We start from the raw sequence: 21312 nt of genomic DNA on the forward strand, positions 1-21312 counted from the left end.
CTTCTCTTGGACTCATGAGCCCCCTGGCCAGTAGGGGTCACTGTAGCTCAATGAGGTGGATTAAGATCTAAGTCTAAGGACAATGTAGCACTCCATTTGGGCCCTCAACCAAGTTCGACAGCTTAGTACGACCAGGATTCAAATCAGCTCCCACTTGTTGAGTGTGTGTTTTTGATGAGATTTGAAACTCTGAAGCTATTTTGCATATCTATGTCACTGTGCTGCTGACACATGACACTGAAGGCTGTGTTGGGAACCACTCGTCTGGTTTTAATGAAGCTATTAATGAGCAGTTTGTTCGATTTTGGATGCAGGTCATGGTGAACTATCTTTTATGGTACCAACACTTGTAATGCGTTATATCCTTTATCTTAGGCTCTGTATGTCACTGACATACCTTCCTTTAATATATTGTTCAGGTAGTCCACAACCTGAAATTGTTTGGCTTCATAATGGAAAAGAAATACAGGAGTCAGAAGACTTTCATTTTGAAAAGAAAGGGAATGAATACATCCTATACATTCAAGAGGTCTTTCCAGAAGATACTGGGAAATACACCTGTGCGGTTTGGAATGAGCTTGGAGAGACACGGTCTGAGGCAACATTAACTGTGCAAGGTACCTAATGGTGTAAAGCTTTTCGACGGTGCTGCTAGCAAGCTTGCCAATGTTACCCTAAACCCTACACTTTTCACATAGCAAGAGGAAACTATGTGTGCATTGTGTATATTTCCTTATCCTATTCTATTATTATGGATATCTAGTAACGAATGCAAATATCACAAGGATGTTTAATTGTTGTAAAAAGTAAACTGACTCAGAACAAAGTAAGCTGACTTAAAACATGGTCTCATTTCAATATGATACATTAGCTTACAATATATAGTCCGTTATGAAAGAATCACAAACAAGATATTCCAATAACAGAGCCAGGGGCCAACTATTGTATACAAGCCCTTTGCCACTGCAGAGGGCCTGTACGAATTGCACATAACTTGGCTAAGCTTTTTAAGAATGTATGCTAAATACATACATATATTCTTTAAAATGTAAAGTTTATTACATAGAAATTACACCGTCTCATAAAGTTGTGTTTTTAAATGTAGTCTGTCATTCACTGAGAAGTATTCATCCTCCATCTAGATAATGAAAACATGGATAAAGACTTTATAATTATGGACACAAATTCGTATGAATTCCAATGCATTAGCTACTACTGTTCCTGTGGTGTTTAAAAAAATTCCTTGAATAGCTTCAGATGTCAGGGCAGGATAATTTGGCAGCCTGTTGTTTAAAAAGCTCAGTTGATTTGTTGTTTTAAAGAAGTGTAGATGATTTCATAACACTGGAGTTTATGTTGTAGCTCGTATTGTATTTTTACAGAGCCTCAGGACGGTGTTCAGCCCTGGTTTATTAGCAAGCCGAAGTCTGTAACAGCAAGGCTTGGCCAGCACACTCTGCTCTCCTGCGCTATTGCTGGGGATCCTTTCCCAGATTTCCAGTGGCTTAAAGATGGACAGCAGATAGTTTTGGAAGAAGACTGTGAAATCCTTCAAAATGAAGACCTGGTTACGTTGTTATTCAGGAACGTTCAACCTCACCATGCAGGAGAATATGAAATAAAACTGAAGTACGTGCTCAAGTTTAAACAAAGCACTTGTATTTAGTGATTACTATAGCTTTTGTGTCATATTGATACATTTTTTAAACACTTTATGAAATACTGTTTTAAACGTTATGAATGAAGTTTAAGCAATATTCTCAAACCATTGGTTAACAATGTTTAATAAATATCCATTTATGCACTGAGGGGAACTGAGGGAAGTACCTCAGCAGCATTATTAATGACAGTTGTAAAAGCATCTGAGCTATTCCTTGCTGAAGGAAGAATAAATGTTTAGCTCCATATATGGTTTGCACATTTAGCATTATAATATAAACTCTTGGTAGCCTTTGACGGATGGTAATTGGTTGCATGCAGTTCAGTGAGATGGCTGTATGAAAGGGGCCTAGCTAGTAATGTTACACGTTCTAATAAACTGAAAGCAACACTACAAAGCCTAGAGTGGTTCTGAATATGGAGAGCTGTGTCACTTTCTTGTGACACCACCTAGTAACAGGACCTAGATTTCTATTTGGCATTAGAGAAGAAAAGCATTTTTTGTTTATTTTTTATAAGCTATTTATTTGCTCTTTGTTTATTTGCTAATTACGTTTGTTTGTGTTCTCATGCTAACTGCCTGCACTTTGCTACAGAAACCCCATTGGGGACTGCAGCTGCCTTGTGTCTCTGTTGGTCAGAGAGGGTTTGCTGTCCAGTGAGGAGACTCACCAAACGTAAGTAAAATTCCCAGGCACTCCTTCCGGGGGTTCTGTTTGTTCACTGCTTGTTCTCTTGCAATGCCAGACCCAGTCCCTAAATGCGACCAAACAAATTGTTTATCTCATACAGCTGTGCTATTGTTCAAAGAATATGGCCTGTCTTTGATTGTTCCCTTATATGGTTACTGAAGTCATCACTGATGCAATACTACAATGAACTGTTCCTCTAATTAACATATTTTAAATGAAGGCTGTTTGCTCTCTGGATAAACCCAGCCTTTTTTTCTTTTTTTTGCTTTTTACAGAGATCAAGAGAAAGAGGCTGATCCTTTCGGAGAAGAAGGAGAAGAAGAAGTCACTCATGGGACTTTAAGGCTTGGTAGAGCTGGTACTGCCAGAAAGAGCCCTAGAGATCTCAAAGACGCAGGATACGAGGCAAATGTTCGAGGGCTGCTGAAAAGGAGAGTGGAAACCAAGGAACACTGTGAGGATAAGATCAGGCAGCAAGAGGCTGAGCAAGTTGATTTCCGCACTGTTTTGGGAAAGAAAGTCACAATCAAAAGCATTTCTGAGGAGGACTTAAAGGAATTATCAGCTGAGCAAATGGACTTCAGGGCTAACCTTCAGCGACAGGTCAAACCCAAGACCTTGTCTGAAGACGACAGGAAAGTCCACAACTCACAGCAGGTTGACTTTAGGGCAGTACTGGGTAAAAAAACAATTCCAAAGGTTTCAACTCTGGAGAAAAGTCAAGCTAACAATGCAGCACCGGATTTTAGATCTGTGCTGGGATCAAAAAAGAAACCACCTATTGAGAATAACAACAACAACAACAACAATGACGACAAAGATACAGGTAAAAAAGAGGTCCAGAACTCCCAGCCTGACAACAAGGAGCAGAAGAACGATGTGAACTGTGAACATGGATGCCCTGTGGTAGATGGTGGGATTATTGGAAAGAAATCTAACAATGTTGGGAAGGGACCTGTGTTTACAGAGCAATTAGGTGACACTCATGTAACTGATGGGGAACGTACAATGCCAGTTGCCTGTCCAATCGTACCTCTCCGTCCAACGTGTTACCTGGAGTTTAGATGGAAAAATCATCAAATCATCGAAGTTTTAGTGCTCCTGGCCCAGGACCTTGGTAATTCCATAATATTTATAATATATATATATTATATATATATATATATAATATATATATATATATATATATGATATATATCCATATTAAGGTTATGAATTATAAAGTGCTAGAATAGATTAAGCGTCTAGAGCACAGAGTACTGCATGTTTTCCTGCAAATATAAATGTTGTATTAAGTTAACAGAAAAAGTGTATTTTAATATACTGTAAGTATATGTTATTCAACTGTTTATGAAATATTGTTTATTAATTACACTTTTTTAGGGTGTAGGTATATTTTTTCTATTTGTATATTTGCTATGTTGTATAATGTTCTTCATTGACTGCAAATGTAATGCAATCACATTTAAAGGGATCTAGAGTAATCATACAGTGATACATGGAGGGTATTAGAGTAGAGTTACTGAGTGATTATATTTAACAATTCAGAAGCCTTTCAGAACATAAGCTCTGTTTATAACAATTCATTGTGGATTGAATGTTCTCTTTTAATTTTTTTTTTTTTTTTTTTTTTTTTTTTTTTTAATAAACATAGCGTGGTTTCTGAAAAAATATAATGTTACACATCCCCATGTGTTGCTACAACTGTTTAAATAATATACCTGTAATTTTTGCTTTTCATTGTTAACATCCTGACAACTTTTTATAACATTAAAATCTCTTTTAAATCTCTTTTGAAAATGTCCGCTGTAGTGCACTGGTAGTGTAAGGATTATTGCCACCAAACAGGTACGGCAGCAATAATGATCCATGATGTGGTTCAGAACAGACCAGCCAAAGCACTTGTTATTATTTTTTTTTATTTATTTTTTTTAAATTGCTCTTCCTGCAGTGATTTAGAGGACAGCTCTCAAATCCCAGTGCACTAGAGCGAGCATTTTGAAAAGAGCTTGGAAACAGACAATTGTAAAAAGTTGTCAGTGTGTTAACAATGAAAAAAAACATTACAGGTATGTTATTTAAACAGTTGTAGCAACCAGTGGAGATGTATAATGCTATATTCAATGGATATTCAATTAATTCAATGGATATTTAATTCAATGGATATTAAAATGGCAACATTCAGCAGATATACTGGATTTACCAGTTACCTGCATACAGGTGTGGCTGCAAAATGTATTTTACAGTACCAACATGGGTGTACATTGACCTGTCTGGGCTGATTTTAACCCAAACAGCTCAGTCTGTCTTTGACCACCCTGAAGAAACTCCATGGCAAATACTTAAAAGTTAGCCTTGAGTCAAAGGGGTTTTTGCATTTCTGTTACCTTGACAATTTAATAAAGTGCTGTATTATAATAACTGCATTGGACTGAGCTGCTCAGTAGCTAAACCTCAATCCAATATACAACATATTGAACCTTTTTTTTAAAATTAGAAGCTGATAACATTGGATGGAATGTGTGCTAGTTTATAGAATGCTTAGGCTGCTTTTGCTCCATACTCTCCATGCACTATACTGTGCATGCTGTTCTTTTTGCAAAAGTGCAAAGTTTGTACCAATGGTAAAAATATGGCAAACTTTGCATTTATGCAAGCAGAACTAAAACATGTGCCAGTGTTTTAAAGCACCTGCAAAGAACAATTCAACGAATCAAGTTCATGTTTTAAATTTGATATGGAAGGGGTGTTTAGCGGAGGATCTTCATAACTTTTTTACATTTACATTAGGAGGTGTTTGCTCCCTCACAATCGACAAGGCCCTGCCCGAAGATGAAGGCCAATACAAGTGCATAGCTGAAAATTCTGCTGGGAGAGCCGAGTGCTGCTGCTTTGTCCATGTAGATGGTAAGTGCCTCCCACAACACAAGAACTCACTATGGTACAGAAATTCCCCAGTGACCAGCTTAATCTTAACGTCTTCCTGTTGTTAAACTGTGAAATGCTCTCTTGCATTCCTCAACAACAAACAAGTGCTGTAACTCAATGCTTGCGTCTCATAACAAAACCATCCAGGAAAAGATGTAAAGGGAATTCCAGCCTTGACATTGTTTCATTTTTTAATTACATGCTTCCATCTGCCGTCTGGGTCTTGAAAGCATTTTAAAATCAGTCCATAGAGATCAAACTGAAATGAGCATCTATTTCAAAAGTTACAAAAACAGAACTATAATTCAAAATGTAAGTGTTTCTGGACCAAGTAACTAACTCCTTTTTAACTAATGCATGTTTTTTCAGATCCTTCCGATACAAATCCTTCTAAACTATCTGATAAGAAGGCCAAAAGAAATAAAAGCACGCCTTCAACTCCAACTACAGAAAGTAAGTTCCTAAAATATTTGCTTCCTCCTTTTCCAAAAAAGGATCTGTTTAGGAATTGTGAAATGTTCCCACTGGTGGTAGCTGTCCATAAGAGGTCTCTTTTTATAGCATGTGAAAAAACAGTGTTGTTATAACCCTGGACTCCAACTTGCCAGTGAGCTGCAGATTAACCGTGCTTCAGCTGTCTGATGGTAGAGTATTTATGTAGAGGAGTGGTATGTGCTCACAATTCACTGTAACATCTTAGTATCAATGATCATTTGGTTCCATAAATGTTAACTTGCAATGCACTTGGGACTGACTGTAAAAAAAAAAAAAAAAATATTTGAAGTTGTTATTAAAAGATAGCTGAATCTACTTGATTTGCTTCATCTTAGTCTTTGAAGTAAATGTATTAAGTCTTTTTCATCTCATATATGCAGCAATGTACTGGGAACTGAAATGGATGTTAATGTTAAATGCAGTTACATTCAGATATTTGTTGTAGAAAGATTTACTCACAGGTGTATTGTCTATAAAAAATTTGGTTAAAAAACAGTACATATGTAAATAAGTAGGTCAGTGGATAGGTTTTTAACAAGTGACACCTTTACAGGATAAAAAAAAAAGTCCAAAAGAGTTTCTGTTCTATATTTCTAGCATTACTAATAAGTAAATTCCTCTGTAGCTGACTGGGACTTTCCTGAAGTATGCAGAACAGGACTACATGTATGAATTCTGGATTTATCTACCCATCCATTTCCTGGGCTGACACCTGTTAGAAACAATTATGTCAGTTGTGATGTTAGACAGAGCAAAGCCTATGACATGGCTTCATGTTAATGAGAATTAAGGTGGAATCACGCCACTCAAAAAGAAACCCCACAGATATGGTGAATCCCTCAATGAATGCCAAATTTTTATTTTATTAATTTGTATGCCGTTCAAAGACAATTTGCTGTTAGACAGCTTGTAATATAATTACTGTATTATGTGTTCAAGTTCCATTCTTTGAACAAAAAGAAACTTTGTATTACAATTATATATATTCTGTCCAGTCAGTGCTGAATCACTGAATATATATATATATATATATATATATATATATATATATATATATATATATATATAGATAGATAGAGATAGATAGATAGATAGATAGATAGATAGATAGATAGATAGATAGATAGATATGTGATATATGTGCATACAAGAGCTTAAGGATGTTGTAAATACATTTTGCTGCAGTATACACATTTATTGGTTCATATTTATGGGGTTTAAAAAATAAATACAACTGTAGCTATTAATAAAAGGTCTTGGGTAATAAAAGTGTCTGATTTTATAAGATGGGTCCACAATGCTTTCTGGGAATACTTTAGCAGCTTCCATAAATGTTTTCTTCATGCATGGACTAACAGCTTGATGGAAAAAAAAATCGATATAGGGCTATGTGGTGTGGTGATTAAAATATTCAACTCTGTGCCAGCTCATCTGCTTTAATGTATCTGGTGAATGATTTGGTTTCTCATATCCTTGATCCATAGCAACTGGTAACATACAGCAGCGGGTAAAAAAAAAAAAAAAAAAAAGAAAAAAGATTGAATCTCATAACAAGTATGTTACTTCTCATTTACCCATTCTAGATGTTCTCAAAGGTGGTCACTTACAAGACAATGCACCTGCTAACCTCTTCTATCCAGTGTTTATTGCTCTTTGAATATTAGTTGGACATTTATATTTTAAAAATATCCATGGGAACTTGTAGACAACCAGCACACTGATCCCCTTTGCAATGCAATACAAATAGTCACTCCTTCATCCTCTCCGTTATGGAAAACAGTAACCCTTGTGGGTGTTGCTTTTTGGAATTTTGGAATTACGGTTAACAGTAATGCCCAGTGAAGCATTTACATCTGGACACAGAGCTCTACAGGTCAATATTTTCCAGTTATTTTATGTTTACTGTTTCAAATGTTACAGCACTGGTTTTATAGAACTAATATGCAACGTCTAAACATGTTGAGTGTGTAAAATATGTAGGCATTTTAAAGAAGAAAATATATATCCAGTATATATATATATATATATATATATATATATATATATATATATATATATATATATATATATATATATATATATATATATATATATATATTATATAACGTTTTGGATGTTGTAAGTGTTTGCTTCTGTGCCTGTGCATTGCTTCTGTGCCTGTGTGGGGTCCTTATTGCATTCTTACCCACATTAACTGCTGTGGTAAAAATGACTTGTTTAAGGTCACTCTAAGTAAGAGTGTGGTATCAGGAGACACAGTGTCGACTAGCTAATATAAGTAACAGTGTGATGGCAGCAGACACAGTGTTGACTAGATAATCTAGCTGACAGTGATACTGACGTTTGTTAGATCTAATTAGCAACTTTAAGCTTTTAAATGCTGGCATGGATCCTCTAAACACTTACTATACATGACTGATAATATAAAGGTCTGGAGTGATTTATGAATTGATGGGCACCACTTCGAGATATTGAAATACAAGGATCAGAATTGAAATCAGGACACAGTTCTGTGAGTGGCAAGATGCAGTTTAAGATTGTTTTTGGGTTTTTTTGTTTTTTTTTAAGTGTTACGGTCCTTGAGAATTGTTAATGTACTACAGGCTGATACACACCAATTATAAAGCGGTTGTTTGACAGTGAATCAATTCAGTACTATAATTAATTATAGCTACAGTTATTTATTTATTTATTCTTTCTTTCCTCATGATGTATAACTCTGGCCTACAGGCTGTTCAGTTATTATGAGTGATTGATGGAAATCCCTAGTAAATTGTGGTCTATGATAAAATAAATATTTTAATAAACAATAATATGTTATATTGAATCTTATTATATTTTACCCATTCAACACAGTTTCTTAAAAGTTTTTAGTTATGGCCTTCAGGCTGTTCAGTTTCCATTATAAAAATGATTGGTGGAAATCCACAGTAAATTGCCTAGTAAAAAAAGCCAGCATACTCTTCATACATTCTATACAGTTTCAATACATTCCTGCCAGTATATTTGCCATGGAACTTTAAAATGTCCCTATGAAAAATATGCATGCAAGTACATACATACACTGTGAAACCAAAGCTAGTTTGGAGGACAGTGCATGTTTTTGGCTGGGAATCAGTGTAATCCTCCAACGTTTCTATTTGGGGCTAATGCAGAGGTGGTCAAATTGTGTTAGTTAGCTAGCTAATATCAAACAAAGCTGAATCTGCAATGCATTTTGGCTTTTTCAGTTGTACCACTACCTACCACAAAAACATATACTAATGAATATGTGGCCCTTGTTTTTATGAAATCACATTTGCAGTCTTCTGTGACTCTGTTTCACTTGAAGCAGTAACTGTTTTTACTATAGACTGCTTATTGACAGTGATCGAACAGGAAATAAATAGTGCAGAAAGCCACTTCCTGGGTAGTTTAGTACTATATTTAGTATTACCAAAAAAGGAAAACTCTCAAGGACATAAGCTGCAGGGAATGCCTACTCCCACGAACATTTAGCAGAGAACAGTTAACAGTGCCTCCCTAAATAACAGAGAACTGAGACGAATGTTAGACTGTTCTTCTGACTGGGTTCACAGTGCTATTTAATTGCAGTTCCAATGTAGCTAAAGTTCAGTTGTAGTAACAGCATGTCATTTGATAGCCTACAGTGGAGTTATGAGTTATTGGCCTCTTACCCTTTTGAGTTAAACTTGAAGCACGACCATTAGTCCTGTTCCATTTATTTATTTATAGTTGGATGAAAAAAAAAGACTTCCCATAAAAGTATGTGTGTGTATATATATATATATATATATATATATATATATATATATATATATATATATATATATATATATATATATATATATATATACTTTGTAATTCTGCCAAATCATACTGACCTCAATTTGATATGTAAAGTGTGCACAGGAAAGATTAATTCAAGTACAGTACATACTGCAGCCACTGTTTTCACTTTGATTAAAGACACCCCCATAAGCAGGAAAATTTATAACTATTGCTGTATTTAATTCTGGCACTTTCTACCATTCTGATTTAAAATGAAATGAAGAAATCTGGAAGATCCAGCACTTTAGTACATCATAAGATACCTGTTAGTTATATATTAATGTTGAGTCTTTGTTGTTTTACAGAGGAAGCTACAATAAAGAAGAAACCAGCTCCAAAGACACCTCCTAAATTAGGTAAAATTGCGAATCCCTTTAAATAAAAGAATACCAGTACCAGTGTGTCTCAAGTACTTTGACTCCAAATCCAATTAAATACATGAATAAATGCTTTTGTCTTTGAGGGTCTGATTGGTTCCTTTCCACTTGCATTTGATTCTTGGAAAGTTGCCTAACCATATTCATATCCATATTCATACCCACATCCATATCCATACCCATACTCATATTCATATTCATATACAGACCCATACCTATACCCATACCGATATCCATATCCATACTCATACCTATACCCATACCGATATCCATATCAATACCTATATTCATATCTATATGCATATCCAGATCCATATTCATATTCATACCCATACCGATATTCATATCCAGACCCATATTCATATCCATACCCATATCCATATTCATACCCATACCCATACCCATACCTATACCCTTACCGATATCCATATCCAGACCCATACCAATACCCATATTCATATCTATATTCATATTCATACCGATATCCATATTCATATTCATACCCATACCCATACCCATACCCTTACAGGTATCCATATCCAGACCCATACCAATACCAATATTCATATCCATATTCATATCCATACCCATACCCATACCCATACCCATAGCTCCTTCTGACTGTTATGCCTGTCTTCCCCAATTTAAGAACTACAGCAGGAATAAAAACTTTGCTTTAGGCTAAAGATTTAGAAGTGTAACTCCAGGCTACCCATGACGTTAGACATCCTCACTAAGGACCCTCACCCAATGAATCATTAGGCATGTGAAATTGTATAATGATACCTACATACTGGTACATAGTGTTGGTGCAGACATTGGAAATTAAGATTTTAAAAGTATGACTGATGACCAGGCGTAAAGGTTACATTAAAGAAATAAATAAGCACAGTAGCATATCGGTGTATAAATAGATCCCCTGGCCTTAAGAACATTGCATTATAAGGTGGGAGATATTTCTGGACAGCTATATACAGTGTATTGTATGCTGTCAAACTAATTTCACTGATTTAAAATGTATAGAGGTGAAGGGCTTGTGGGTTAACCTACTGTGCCTCCCTGTGCAAAATCTAACGCACAGCAATTGTTTTACAGCTATCCCTCCTCAGATACTTCAGTTCCCTGATGATATGAAAGTTCGTGCTGGGGAACCTGTGGATTTGTTTTGTAAGTTCGGGGGAACGCAGCCCATCACCTGCACTTGGCTAAAATTCAAAAAACAGGTAAGCTTACCTACATGCTGGATTGATTCTGCATACTCAGCTGAAGTATTTATTAAACACTCATGGTTACCAGGACACAAGAAGGAAGACTGGGGTTGTCCACCATCAACAGTTATTAAAATCATAGATAGTTTACTGATATAGAGACTAATTTAGAAAGATGTGCAAGTGAGCGCGTTTTTGAAAAACTGTCTATCCAAAATGGATTATGGTGTGAGTTGATTTGGGTGGTGTTCACATTCTGCATAGATCATAAGGTTTGGATAGGGTTTGCTTATTACTAGTTGTGCACATGTTGGTGTAGTATTTGCTTGAATTCCTCTGTATACATAGAAGATTTATTCAAGATAAAGGTTTACCACTGCCCCCAGATTTCATTTCTATTATGTAAACTGTAGCTGGAACTTTTGAAAATCCGAAACTTCTAAATAATACACTTGCATTGCAGTCTGCCATAGCTTTTTTGTCTTATACACTATTTATAAATGACTGTTACTGTAGCAGTGCAAAACATATACATGCTGTAAATAATTATGAGAAATGTGTGTGTGTGTGTGTGTGTGTGTGTGTGTGTGTGTGTGTGTGTGTGTGTGTGTGTGTGTGTGTGTTTTCTTAGTCATTGTATTTTTAATTTTCTTTTTTGGCTAAGGGGTTCAGGAGTTCGTGACTGTGGAAAGCCATTTGTTAAAGAAGTATCACTTTTTTAACTCTACAGATTGAAGAGAAAGGACCTGTAAAAATAACAAATACAGAGACCACCAGCAAACTAACCATCTCTCCAACCAAACCCGAACACTGTGGATTTTATATACTGCAGTTAGAAAATAAGCATGGCAGCCGACAAGCGCAGATCAACATCACAATTGTTGGTAAGTTTCATAAAAGTACAAATTTAATGTAATATTGTAGTTGTAAATGTAGAGAATATAACTGTAACACATTTTCAGTCTGGTATAGAGCATATTGTTTTAACACGGAGTTGTGAAGGGTGAGTTGTTATAGAAAGAGGACATTATTTATAAGCAAATTAGGTTTGCCGCCTTTTTTTCAATGAATATTATAAAACTAGCAAGAAACAACTAAGTTTCAGATTAGCTGTTATTCTTTTCTTTTTTTATTTCCTTTTGATTCAAAATGGAGACACACTTTGCCCTTGCTTAAAGATAGCGCCCTGTGTATCATAACACAGCTGTGTTTTTTTTTTCATTTCATAAGTTTAGCACAGAATACCGTACTGACAGGTAGGGTTTCCTAAGCCTAAAACTGTCATATTTAATAGTCCAGCTGTTCGTTACTCTTTCTGACTAGCATTCTACTGTAATCTATTATATATATATATATATATATATATATATATATATATATATATATATATATATATATATATATATATATATATATATAGCTCTGGAAAAAATTAAGAGACCACTGCAAAATGATCAGTTTCTCTGGTTTTACTATTTATAGGTATGTGTTTGGGTAAAATGAACAATTCATGTTCATTTTTAAACAACACAATACTAATGTTTTAACTTAGGAAGAGTTCAGAAATCAATATTTGGTGGAATAACCCTGATTTTCAATTAGGGCTTTCATGCATCTTGGCATGCTCTCCACTAGTCTTTCACATTAATGTTGGGTGACTTTGTGCCACTCCTGGTGCAAAAATTGAAGCAGCTCGGCTTTGTTTGATGGCTTATGACCATCCATCTTCCTCTTGATCACATTCCAAAGGTTTTCAATGGGGTTCAGGTCTGGAGATTGGGCTGGCCATGACAGGGTCTTGATCTGGTGGTCCTCCATCCACACCTTGATTGACCTGGCTATGTGGCATGGAGCATTGTCCTGCTGGAAAAACCAATCCTCAGAGTTGGGGAACATTGTCAGAGCAGAAAGAAGCAAGTTTTCTTCCAGGACAACCTTGTACTTGGCTTGATTCATGCGTCCTTCACAAAGACAAATCTCCCCGATTCCAGCCTTGCTGAAGCACCCCCAGATCATCACCGATCCTCCACCACATTTCACAGTGGGTACGAGACACTGTGGCTTGTAGGCCTCTCCAGGTCTCCGTCTAACCATTAGATGACCAGGTGTTGGGCAAAGCTGAAAATTGGACTCATCAGAGAAGATGACCTTACTCCAGTCCTCTACGGTCCAATCCTTATGGTCTTTTGCAAACCTCAGCCTGGCTCTTCTTTGCTTCTCATTGATGAAGGGCTTTTTTCTAGCTTTGCACGACTTCAGCCCCGCCCCTAGGAGCCTGTTTCGAACCGTCCTCGCTGTGCACTTCACCCCAGGTACCGTTTGCCATTCTTTTTGTAGGTCACTTGATGTCATCCTACGGTTGCTGAGTGACATTCGAATGAGTTGGCGGTCATCTCAGTCAGTGGAGAGTCGTTTTCGCCCTCTGCCGGTCTGTAGCTTTGTTGTCCCCAATGTGTGTTGCTTGACCTTGTTCTTATGAACCGCCGTCTTTGAAATTTTAAGGATGGAAGCAACCCGACGCTCACTGTATCCCTCTGCCAGTAAAGCCAGAATTGAACCCTTCTTTTCCTCACTCAACTCTTTGGGCATGGTCAATAGTTATTTTTTGATTCCAATTACTTTTGAGGTACTACTAGCACTGTTTTGCCATCCAGCTGGTCCTATTGCAAGAGGATAGTGATGACCACAGGAGTGGTTTTTATACTTTTCCTCGTTAAATAAAATTTGGTTCAGGTGATCCCCTAATCAGTACCTCATTCAGTAGAATGAGGTGTGCCTGTGTTGGAATTCAACAGACACTGGAATGGAATGGCTGCCATACATGTAGAGATGCTGATTTAAGAAAAATTTGCAGTGGCCTCTTAATTTTTTTCAGAGCTGTATATATGAAACATGACATTTCTTGTAAACAAATAAGAATCACTTCCAAGAAAATAAACTGTATTTCATAGCCATTTAGGTCAACCCTTCCAAAGTTTTTCAATTAACAAAAGCAGCTTCATCTAATCTACAAGAAAATGAATACTGTTTTTTGCTGCTCATAGACCAGCTTCTTCTATTTTGCATGCATACTGATCATACCTTAAAAGGCTAACTAACCGATTGTTTGTTTTCTTGTTGTTAATATAAAAAGGGTTTTATTGCAGTTCTATTGCTGAAAAAATTTGTTAGAAGAGGTAAATGGGAACATGTTGGATTCTGCAGCTCTTCACTGTGGAGCTCTGCAATGGCCTTTTATGGCTTCATTTTCTTCCAGTGATTAATTTAAAATGAAAGGCTTTGCCATTGCTGTCAGCATGGATCGCGTCCAGCTTGGCTTAAAGTAATATTAAGTGCCTACAATAACTAAACAGCAAGAGGGATGGGATTATATGGTTACTTTCCAACTGCTATGTATCTGCAATGGAAGTAGCTGAACAACTCACCATGCAAACATCATGCAAACATCATGCAAACACCATGCAAACACCATGCAAACATCATGCAAACATCATGCAAACATCATGCAAACACCATGCAAACATCATGCAAACACCATGCAAACATCATGCAAACATCATGCAAACATCATGCAAACATCATGCAAACACCATGCAAACATCATGCAAACACCATGCAAACATCATGCAAACACCATGCAAACATCATGCAAAATGCTTTTCTACAAATTTTGAATTTATGAAGACGTTGTGAATTGAATAAATAAATACATAGCTTGTTTAAAATATTTATTAAACTAAAGACCAAATTTGTCTACTCAACCTTGAAAACAAAGTGTGTCAAGACTGGTATCACATTGCACTGATGCTGAGACCCTTTTTTTGGTTTTGGTTTCCTGCTGAAATATTGTAGTGATATATTTATGAAAGGCTGATTGTATGGGTTCAGTGCTAGGCCTCCCTGCTGGGCCTCAGCCCTATCTAACACAGGTCCTTAGTATTTATAATCACATGCAGCTGCTTTATGCTCATCAGTTATGTAGCAGAGAACAAAACAATAAAATCATGGGTAATTATTATGGCATGTCATTAAATTTGTATTATTAATTAGTCATTTAGCAGACACTTTTATCCAAAGCAAGACTGACACTGCTACTCTGTTATATTTTATAATGTTCTTCCAAGGCGTTTACCTACTCAGCCAAGCATTAATAAACTTGCTGAACTAAAACCTTTGCTAATGTCAGTTACATTTTGTGCTTGTTTGTTATTAAACGTTGTGTACTTTTAGATTGTATTTATAAACTACCGACCACAGTGCTGTGTTTTTCATTTTTTATTTTGCTATTATTAAAGTATCCTTACCAGTATTTTATATATTATGGCTGTTTTTTTCAGATAAACCTGAGCCTCCAGCTGGAGTCCCATGCGCATCAGATATCCGAAGCTCTACCCTGACCTTATCATGGTATGGTCCCACATACGATGGTGGAAGCGCAGTGCAGTCATACACCTTGGAGATCTGGAACTCAGTGGACAAACAATGGACAGACCTGGCCACTTGCTGTAGCACATCTTACAATATCCAGGACCTTCTGCCTGATAGGGAGTACAAATTCCGACTACGAGCTGCTAATGTATATGGAGTCAGTGAACCAAGCCAAGAGTCTGACTTGGTTAAAGTGGGGGAAAAGCCAGCAGGTGAGCACCATCTTGTGGTCAACAATATGAACTGCAGTCATGTTGAGTGTGTATGATAATTACACTGTTGCATAGTAATAACTGAATGATCATAACATTATAAAACACCATTTTTAAATCTACTATACAGTAGTAATATACAATGCTGCAAAACATTATTTTCTACTGTTTTGTGTTGTAGGTAGAACTGAATTGTTGCAGTATACTTTTTTCAATGATGTAAGAAATGTGTAAAATCAGCTTTCTCAATATTATTATTTAATTGCCTCAACATATCAAATTGCTTTTGTTATGTGTTCATTATTTTATTTTTTTTTGTAGAAACTAAAGCAGAAGAAGCAGAACTTTCTGATGATGGTACCTATTTATTTGTGTTATGATTTTATGAGCTTTAATAAACTTTACATAGTAATTGACAGCCATCTGTAACCAAAACATTACTTTTATTTCCAGATGCTGACATAGAATCTGAGCCAGAATATCGAAATGTTACTATTAATACAAGTCAAAAGGTCAATGAGTTTTATAACATTGAAGAAAGACTTGGCACGTAAGTACCACATGTCTCATGCTGCCGTTTAATTGATCGATTCACAATATGCTTTGTATAAACTCACTGCATGGAGAAAAATAATCTGTATTTTGTTTTTTCTTTAGAGGAAAATTCGGACAAGTATTCAAACTGTCTGATAAGAAAACTGGAAAAATTTGGGCTGGAAAATTTATAAGAGCATATTCAGCTAAAGATAAAGAAAATGTAAGACAAGAAATACAAATCATGAACGACCTGCATCACCCAAAACTTGTACAGTGCATAGATGCCTTTGAAAGTAAAGCTGACATTGTCATGGTTATGGAAATGTGAGTATTCTGTACTGTACATTCTGTATAATGTTTGCAGAATATCTTGAAACAAACCTTTCGGACACAAGCTTTTAATAATTAATTAAATAATAATACATTTTAATAGAACCGAATAGATTAAAATTAAATGTCATTGTGCTTTATATAAATAGGCAAGTCTCCCAAAACGAGGTTTCTGTTTCTGCAACTCAGCTTGAACAGAACAGAGTGAATTCCACTACTAGACCATATATAGAAGACCGTGTCTAGATAAAAATAGAAAGAAATGAAGCATTTCCTGGCATGCCACATGGAAAAAAATGTGATTTGGTATTGGTACATAGTTATTCACAGTACTAAAAACACAGAAACTTGCAGATGTCTGAGAAATGTATTTATAGATTTATCTGTTATTATGATTGTTACATTTTTTTACATTACTAATTTTTATGATTTATTTTATGACGTACCATGTCAAAGAGTCTCCACACTATTTTAAATACATATACACAGGTGTATAGTTAGGTTTCACTAACAATTATGCATTATTAAGTTGACAAACCCCCTTGGCTGCTAGGAACTGGGTCAGAGATGATGAGATACAGGCCTTGTTTAGTAATACTGTCAACACACGTCTTTGTCCAGCGGTGCAGGAGATGGGATTTTATTAATTCAGCCTTTTAAACCTTGTATTAGGTCTGATAGTGCCGTCTCTGATTCCTACAGCCTGTTGCAGTAGAACATTTCATTTTTATGTTTTTTTTAACTTTTCATTATTGATTTTTAAGACATTTCCAGCCACTGCTGTGATCCTACTGCTAAAATATTTTTTTTGCATTATACTCCCACAGATTTTAATGTCTCGTTATGCCCTGTGCTTTTCAAGAATTTGATTTAATTTAAAAAAAGCACAAAACAAACTTGAAGTAGGATTTGATACAAAAACATAAAAACAAAATAGTTAAAACCTGTCTAAAGTGTCTCCAGCACAGAGCATAAGGGGACACAAGTATCTGTGGAACATGACTTTTAGGTGGAAGCCAGCTGTGGTGTTGCAACTTAAGAAGTTAGAGTGAAACAGAGACTTCTAAGTATTTTTGGATGGATTTTTTTGTGCATAGTATATATATATATATATATATATATATATATATATATATATATATATAACTTTTTTTTTTTTTTAACTTTTTTTTTTTTGGACATGGTGGATGTTCTGTTTCAGCTTCTTTTCCGCATTCCTGTTTGTTTTATAGTATGTGATGGATGTTGTCTTTTTTGATACCTGTTTTTACCTGATAACAGTATTTCTGGAGGAGAACTCTTCGAAAGAATCATTGATGAAGACTTTGAGTTAACGGAAAGAGAAGTTATCAAGTACATGAAGCAGATCACTGATGGGGTTCAGTTCATCCATCAGCAGGGGATTGTGCATCTGGACCTGAAACCAGAGAACATCATGTGTGTCAACAAGACAGGATCAACAATCAAGCTCATTGATTTTGGACTTGCCAGACGATTAGGTATATATAACTATAGTTAAGAAGCCATTTGAGGTAGCACATGCATTTACATGTGATCTTTTTAAAAATTGTTTTCAGTCAATCGATGGACTAAATAAAGTTTTGTGTTCATGACAGTCATATACTTATGTTATTTAAAAAAGTAACACCATAGAACAGTTTCATGAATATCAACCTATATTTAATCAATCAAAGCAGAATACAGCTCAAAGACTTACGAGTAGTTTCACAAACCCAGGTTTTCACCAATATTGAACTACCTTACTGAAAGTAACATGTAGTCCAAGATTAGTGATAATCAGGGTCTATTAAACTAGCCAATGTGACTTAATATGGCTGGCAGAGTGCAGTCATGTGACTTTTTGTAACATCTGTATGATGATTGTTGGGAGATTTTTAGTCTTGCTTTTGGTTTGTGTGGTGTTTTGAAAGACAGTCTGGAATCCTTTATTCTATTCTCATAAAAAAAACGATGGTGCTTTAAATGTGTGTCTTGCCCTTTATTACTTCATCCCTGTGTATTTTGTACACAGAGAATGTAATATAACATATATCATTAAAAAGTCAAACTGCATATACAAAGGGTTCTGCCTTTTTGATATTAGTTGTTATTTACTTGGAGCACATTAAAATGACTTTTCTTTTTCCTTAAAATTGGCTTTTCTTTTTCCTTGCAGAAAACTCGTCATCACTCAAAGTTCTTTTTGGAACTCCAGAATTTGTGGCTCCAGAAGTTATAAACTATGAGGCAATTGGATATGTAACAGATATGTGGAGCATAGGAGTCATTTGCTATATCTTGTAAGTTAATTCATTTATAACCCTGCAGTCCACTTACCTTAGTGATCTGAGATACAGGGTGTCTAGAAATGTTACATTAAACAAAGCAAACAAGCATTTCTAGCTGCTACTCTTTTTACTCCTTAATAGTGACATGTTGAACAGTTACATGACGAGATATTTGTTGTTTTTCCCTTCACTAAAATAAAGTAGTATTGCCTTCCATGGTTGGCAGATAGGTTGACATACAGTATATACTTTGACCTAAACAACGGTAAACTGATTATAGTCAAATAGAGTAACACAATCCAGGCATTATAAAATGAATTGTGTTCAATCTGCATTTTTGTGTTTTTGCTATGCATTATACTTTCTGACCATTATTTTCACTGTGCACCACCCTATAAGCCCTTCAGTTGAAAGTTATAGAATGTTAATTGAAAATAATGCCTGACTGAGACTACAAGGATGTACTAGACATCAGTACTAGACATCGGAGTTAGCTGTTGGCTGATTGATGAAGATAAACCTGATGAAGCATAACAAGCACTGCAGCAACAGATGAACACTCCCAGCAGTTAACTTTAGCGTTGATGTAGTCGGGACAATATGGGCAACATCCAAAATAACTTCTCCGCTGGCAGATTTAGTGTAATAATTTAGTTTTTTATGCTCAATAGAAATTGTTTTCATTTCAAGACAAATGTGTTAAAGTTCTATTATCACAAAGTAGCTTCACATGAGTTTGTAAGTGGGAGCTTATGCCAGCCAAGCAGTGATACAATAAACCTGTAATGTAATGTATATGGAGATGGATGAGTACTGCATTATACTGAATACTGAGTAATGAATACTGCATTATTATATTTCTGTGGATCAAGTATACTCTGTATACTCATTTTTATTTTATGTGTTTTTAGAAGCCTTATCACAAATGTAATATATAAGTACAAGTTATATATCAAGGTCATAGCCAGCTATGAGGCACCCAAGGCATGAGCCTCGGTTAAAATCATACTAATAATTATTTATTTACGCTCTCTAACACATTGCTTAGCCACAGTGTGTGTGCGTATATATATATATATATATATATATATATATATATATATATATATATATATATATATATATATATATATAGCACACAGGTTAAATAAACAACTCCTGCCTGAACTGTGTCTTATTTATTTTCAGGGTCAGTGGACTTTCTCCTTTTATGGGAGATAATGACAATGAAACCTTGTCCAATGTTACATCAGCTACTTGGGATTTTGATGATGATGCTTTCAATGAGATCTCAGATGAAGCCAAAAATTTCATAAGCAGCCTATTAAAGAAAGACATGAAGTAAGAGTTATAAAATAGTCAAACATTGAAAGATTAAATACAAAGCATTTGTGAATTAGCAGAATTCTTTGTTCTTTTTATTTAAACAATATAATGAAAATTAAAACAAAAGCTGTTTCTCCACTCCTAATTGTACATGGCAACAGACACTATCCCATAACAGTGCTGCACTTTTTAAAAAAGTAAAATAACATGCAATAGTCACATAATTGTACAATGGATACCGATGTCGTTTTGGTTGAACCACAAAATAACACTCCACAGTGAATTGACATCATTATTGAAAGTAAAATGGTTAACAGAGTTGCCAAATTAGACCAACAGCTATCTTCTGCCTTTCTTTTTGATGTGAGTCCACTTTTCTCAGTGAATGAATAAAGAACATGACAGTAATGTACTGTTTTCATTCACAACAGGCATCGTTTGACATGCAGCCAATGCATTCAACACCCATGGCTGCAGAAAGACACAAAGAACATGGAAGCCAAACAACTTTCGAAGGAGAGGATGAAAAAATATATCCTCAGAAGAAAATGGCAGGTAACCCTGAGTTTCTACTTTTTAAAATATAAATCGTTTTTACTAGACACATCAACACGTCACATCCACCGTTAAAAACACAAAAATGAAAGGGCACAAGGGCCAAAACAAAGCAATTTAAACACAAAGACAAAAAGCAAAACTTACAAAAATAACAATTTCCAGGCTGGGCAATGCCTTCACTGGATTCAAACTTTCAAAACAACCAAAAAACCACCTGCTTCCTCATCCTAAATAAACACAGGTGGCTGGGCGCTGAAGTTAATTAACCTAATCATCTAATCAACCCCAGCCACCTGAACACAATGAACCCAGGCAAAACATCCCTGCCAATTTCTAAAGAGCAGACAAAAATAACAATTTCCAAAAACGTAGCTGAATGTTCTGCACATTGCAGCGCTATCTCCTGGTTACAGCATCTGTTCCAAGTTAATACCAAGTGTAGT

At 35.6% G+C, this 21312-nt stretch overlaps 1 protein-coding gene across 1 annotated transcript in view; it reads left to right on the forward strand.

Moving 5' to 3' along the window:
* LOC121323021 (myosin light chain kinase, smooth muscle-like) overlaps positions 1 to 21312 on the forward strand; it is a 96911-nt gene that overhangs the window by 72750 nt on the left and 2849 nt on the right. Inside the window, exons 13-29 of the mRNA XM_041263738.1 lie at positions 420 to 617; positions 1383 to 1629; positions 2256 to 2336; positions 2627 to 3468; positions 5022 to 5258; positions 5649 to 5732; positions 9911 to 9961; positions 11078 to 11205; positions 11921 to 12074; positions 15528 to 15830; positions 16152 to 16187; positions 16284 to 16380; positions 16488 to 16691; positions 17979 to 18196; positions 18874 to 18997; positions 20174 to 20326; positions 20743 to 20866. Of these exons, the coding sequence (XP_041119672.1) occupies positions 420 to 617; positions 1383 to 1629; positions 2256 to 2336; positions 2627 to 3468; positions 5022 to 5258; positions 5649 to 5732; positions 9911 to 9961; positions 11078 to 11205; positions 11921 to 12074; positions 15528 to 15830; positions 16152 to 16187; positions 16284 to 16380; positions 16488 to 16691; positions 17979 to 18196; positions 18874 to 18997; positions 20174 to 20326; positions 20743 to 20866 (3281 nt within the window). The remainder of the gene's footprint in view (positions 1 to 419; positions 618 to 1382; positions 1630 to 2255; positions 2337 to 2626; positions 3469 to 5021; positions 5259 to 5648; positions 5733 to 9910; positions 9962 to 11077; positions 11206 to 11920; positions 12075 to 15527; positions 15831 to 16151; positions 16188 to 16283; positions 16381 to 16487; positions 16692 to 17978; positions 18197 to 18873; positions 18998 to 20173; positions 20327 to 20742; positions 20867 to 21312) is intronic.

The sequence above is a fragment of the Polyodon spathula genome, chromosome 11 (assembly GCF_017654505.1).
Source record: "Polyodon spathula isolate WHYD16114869_AA chromosome 11, ASM1765450v1, whole genome shotgun sequence".
In the NCBI taxonomy this organism is placed as follows: Eukaryota; Metazoa; Chordata; class Actinopteri; order Acipenseriformes; family Polyodontidae; genus Polyodon; species Polyodon spathula.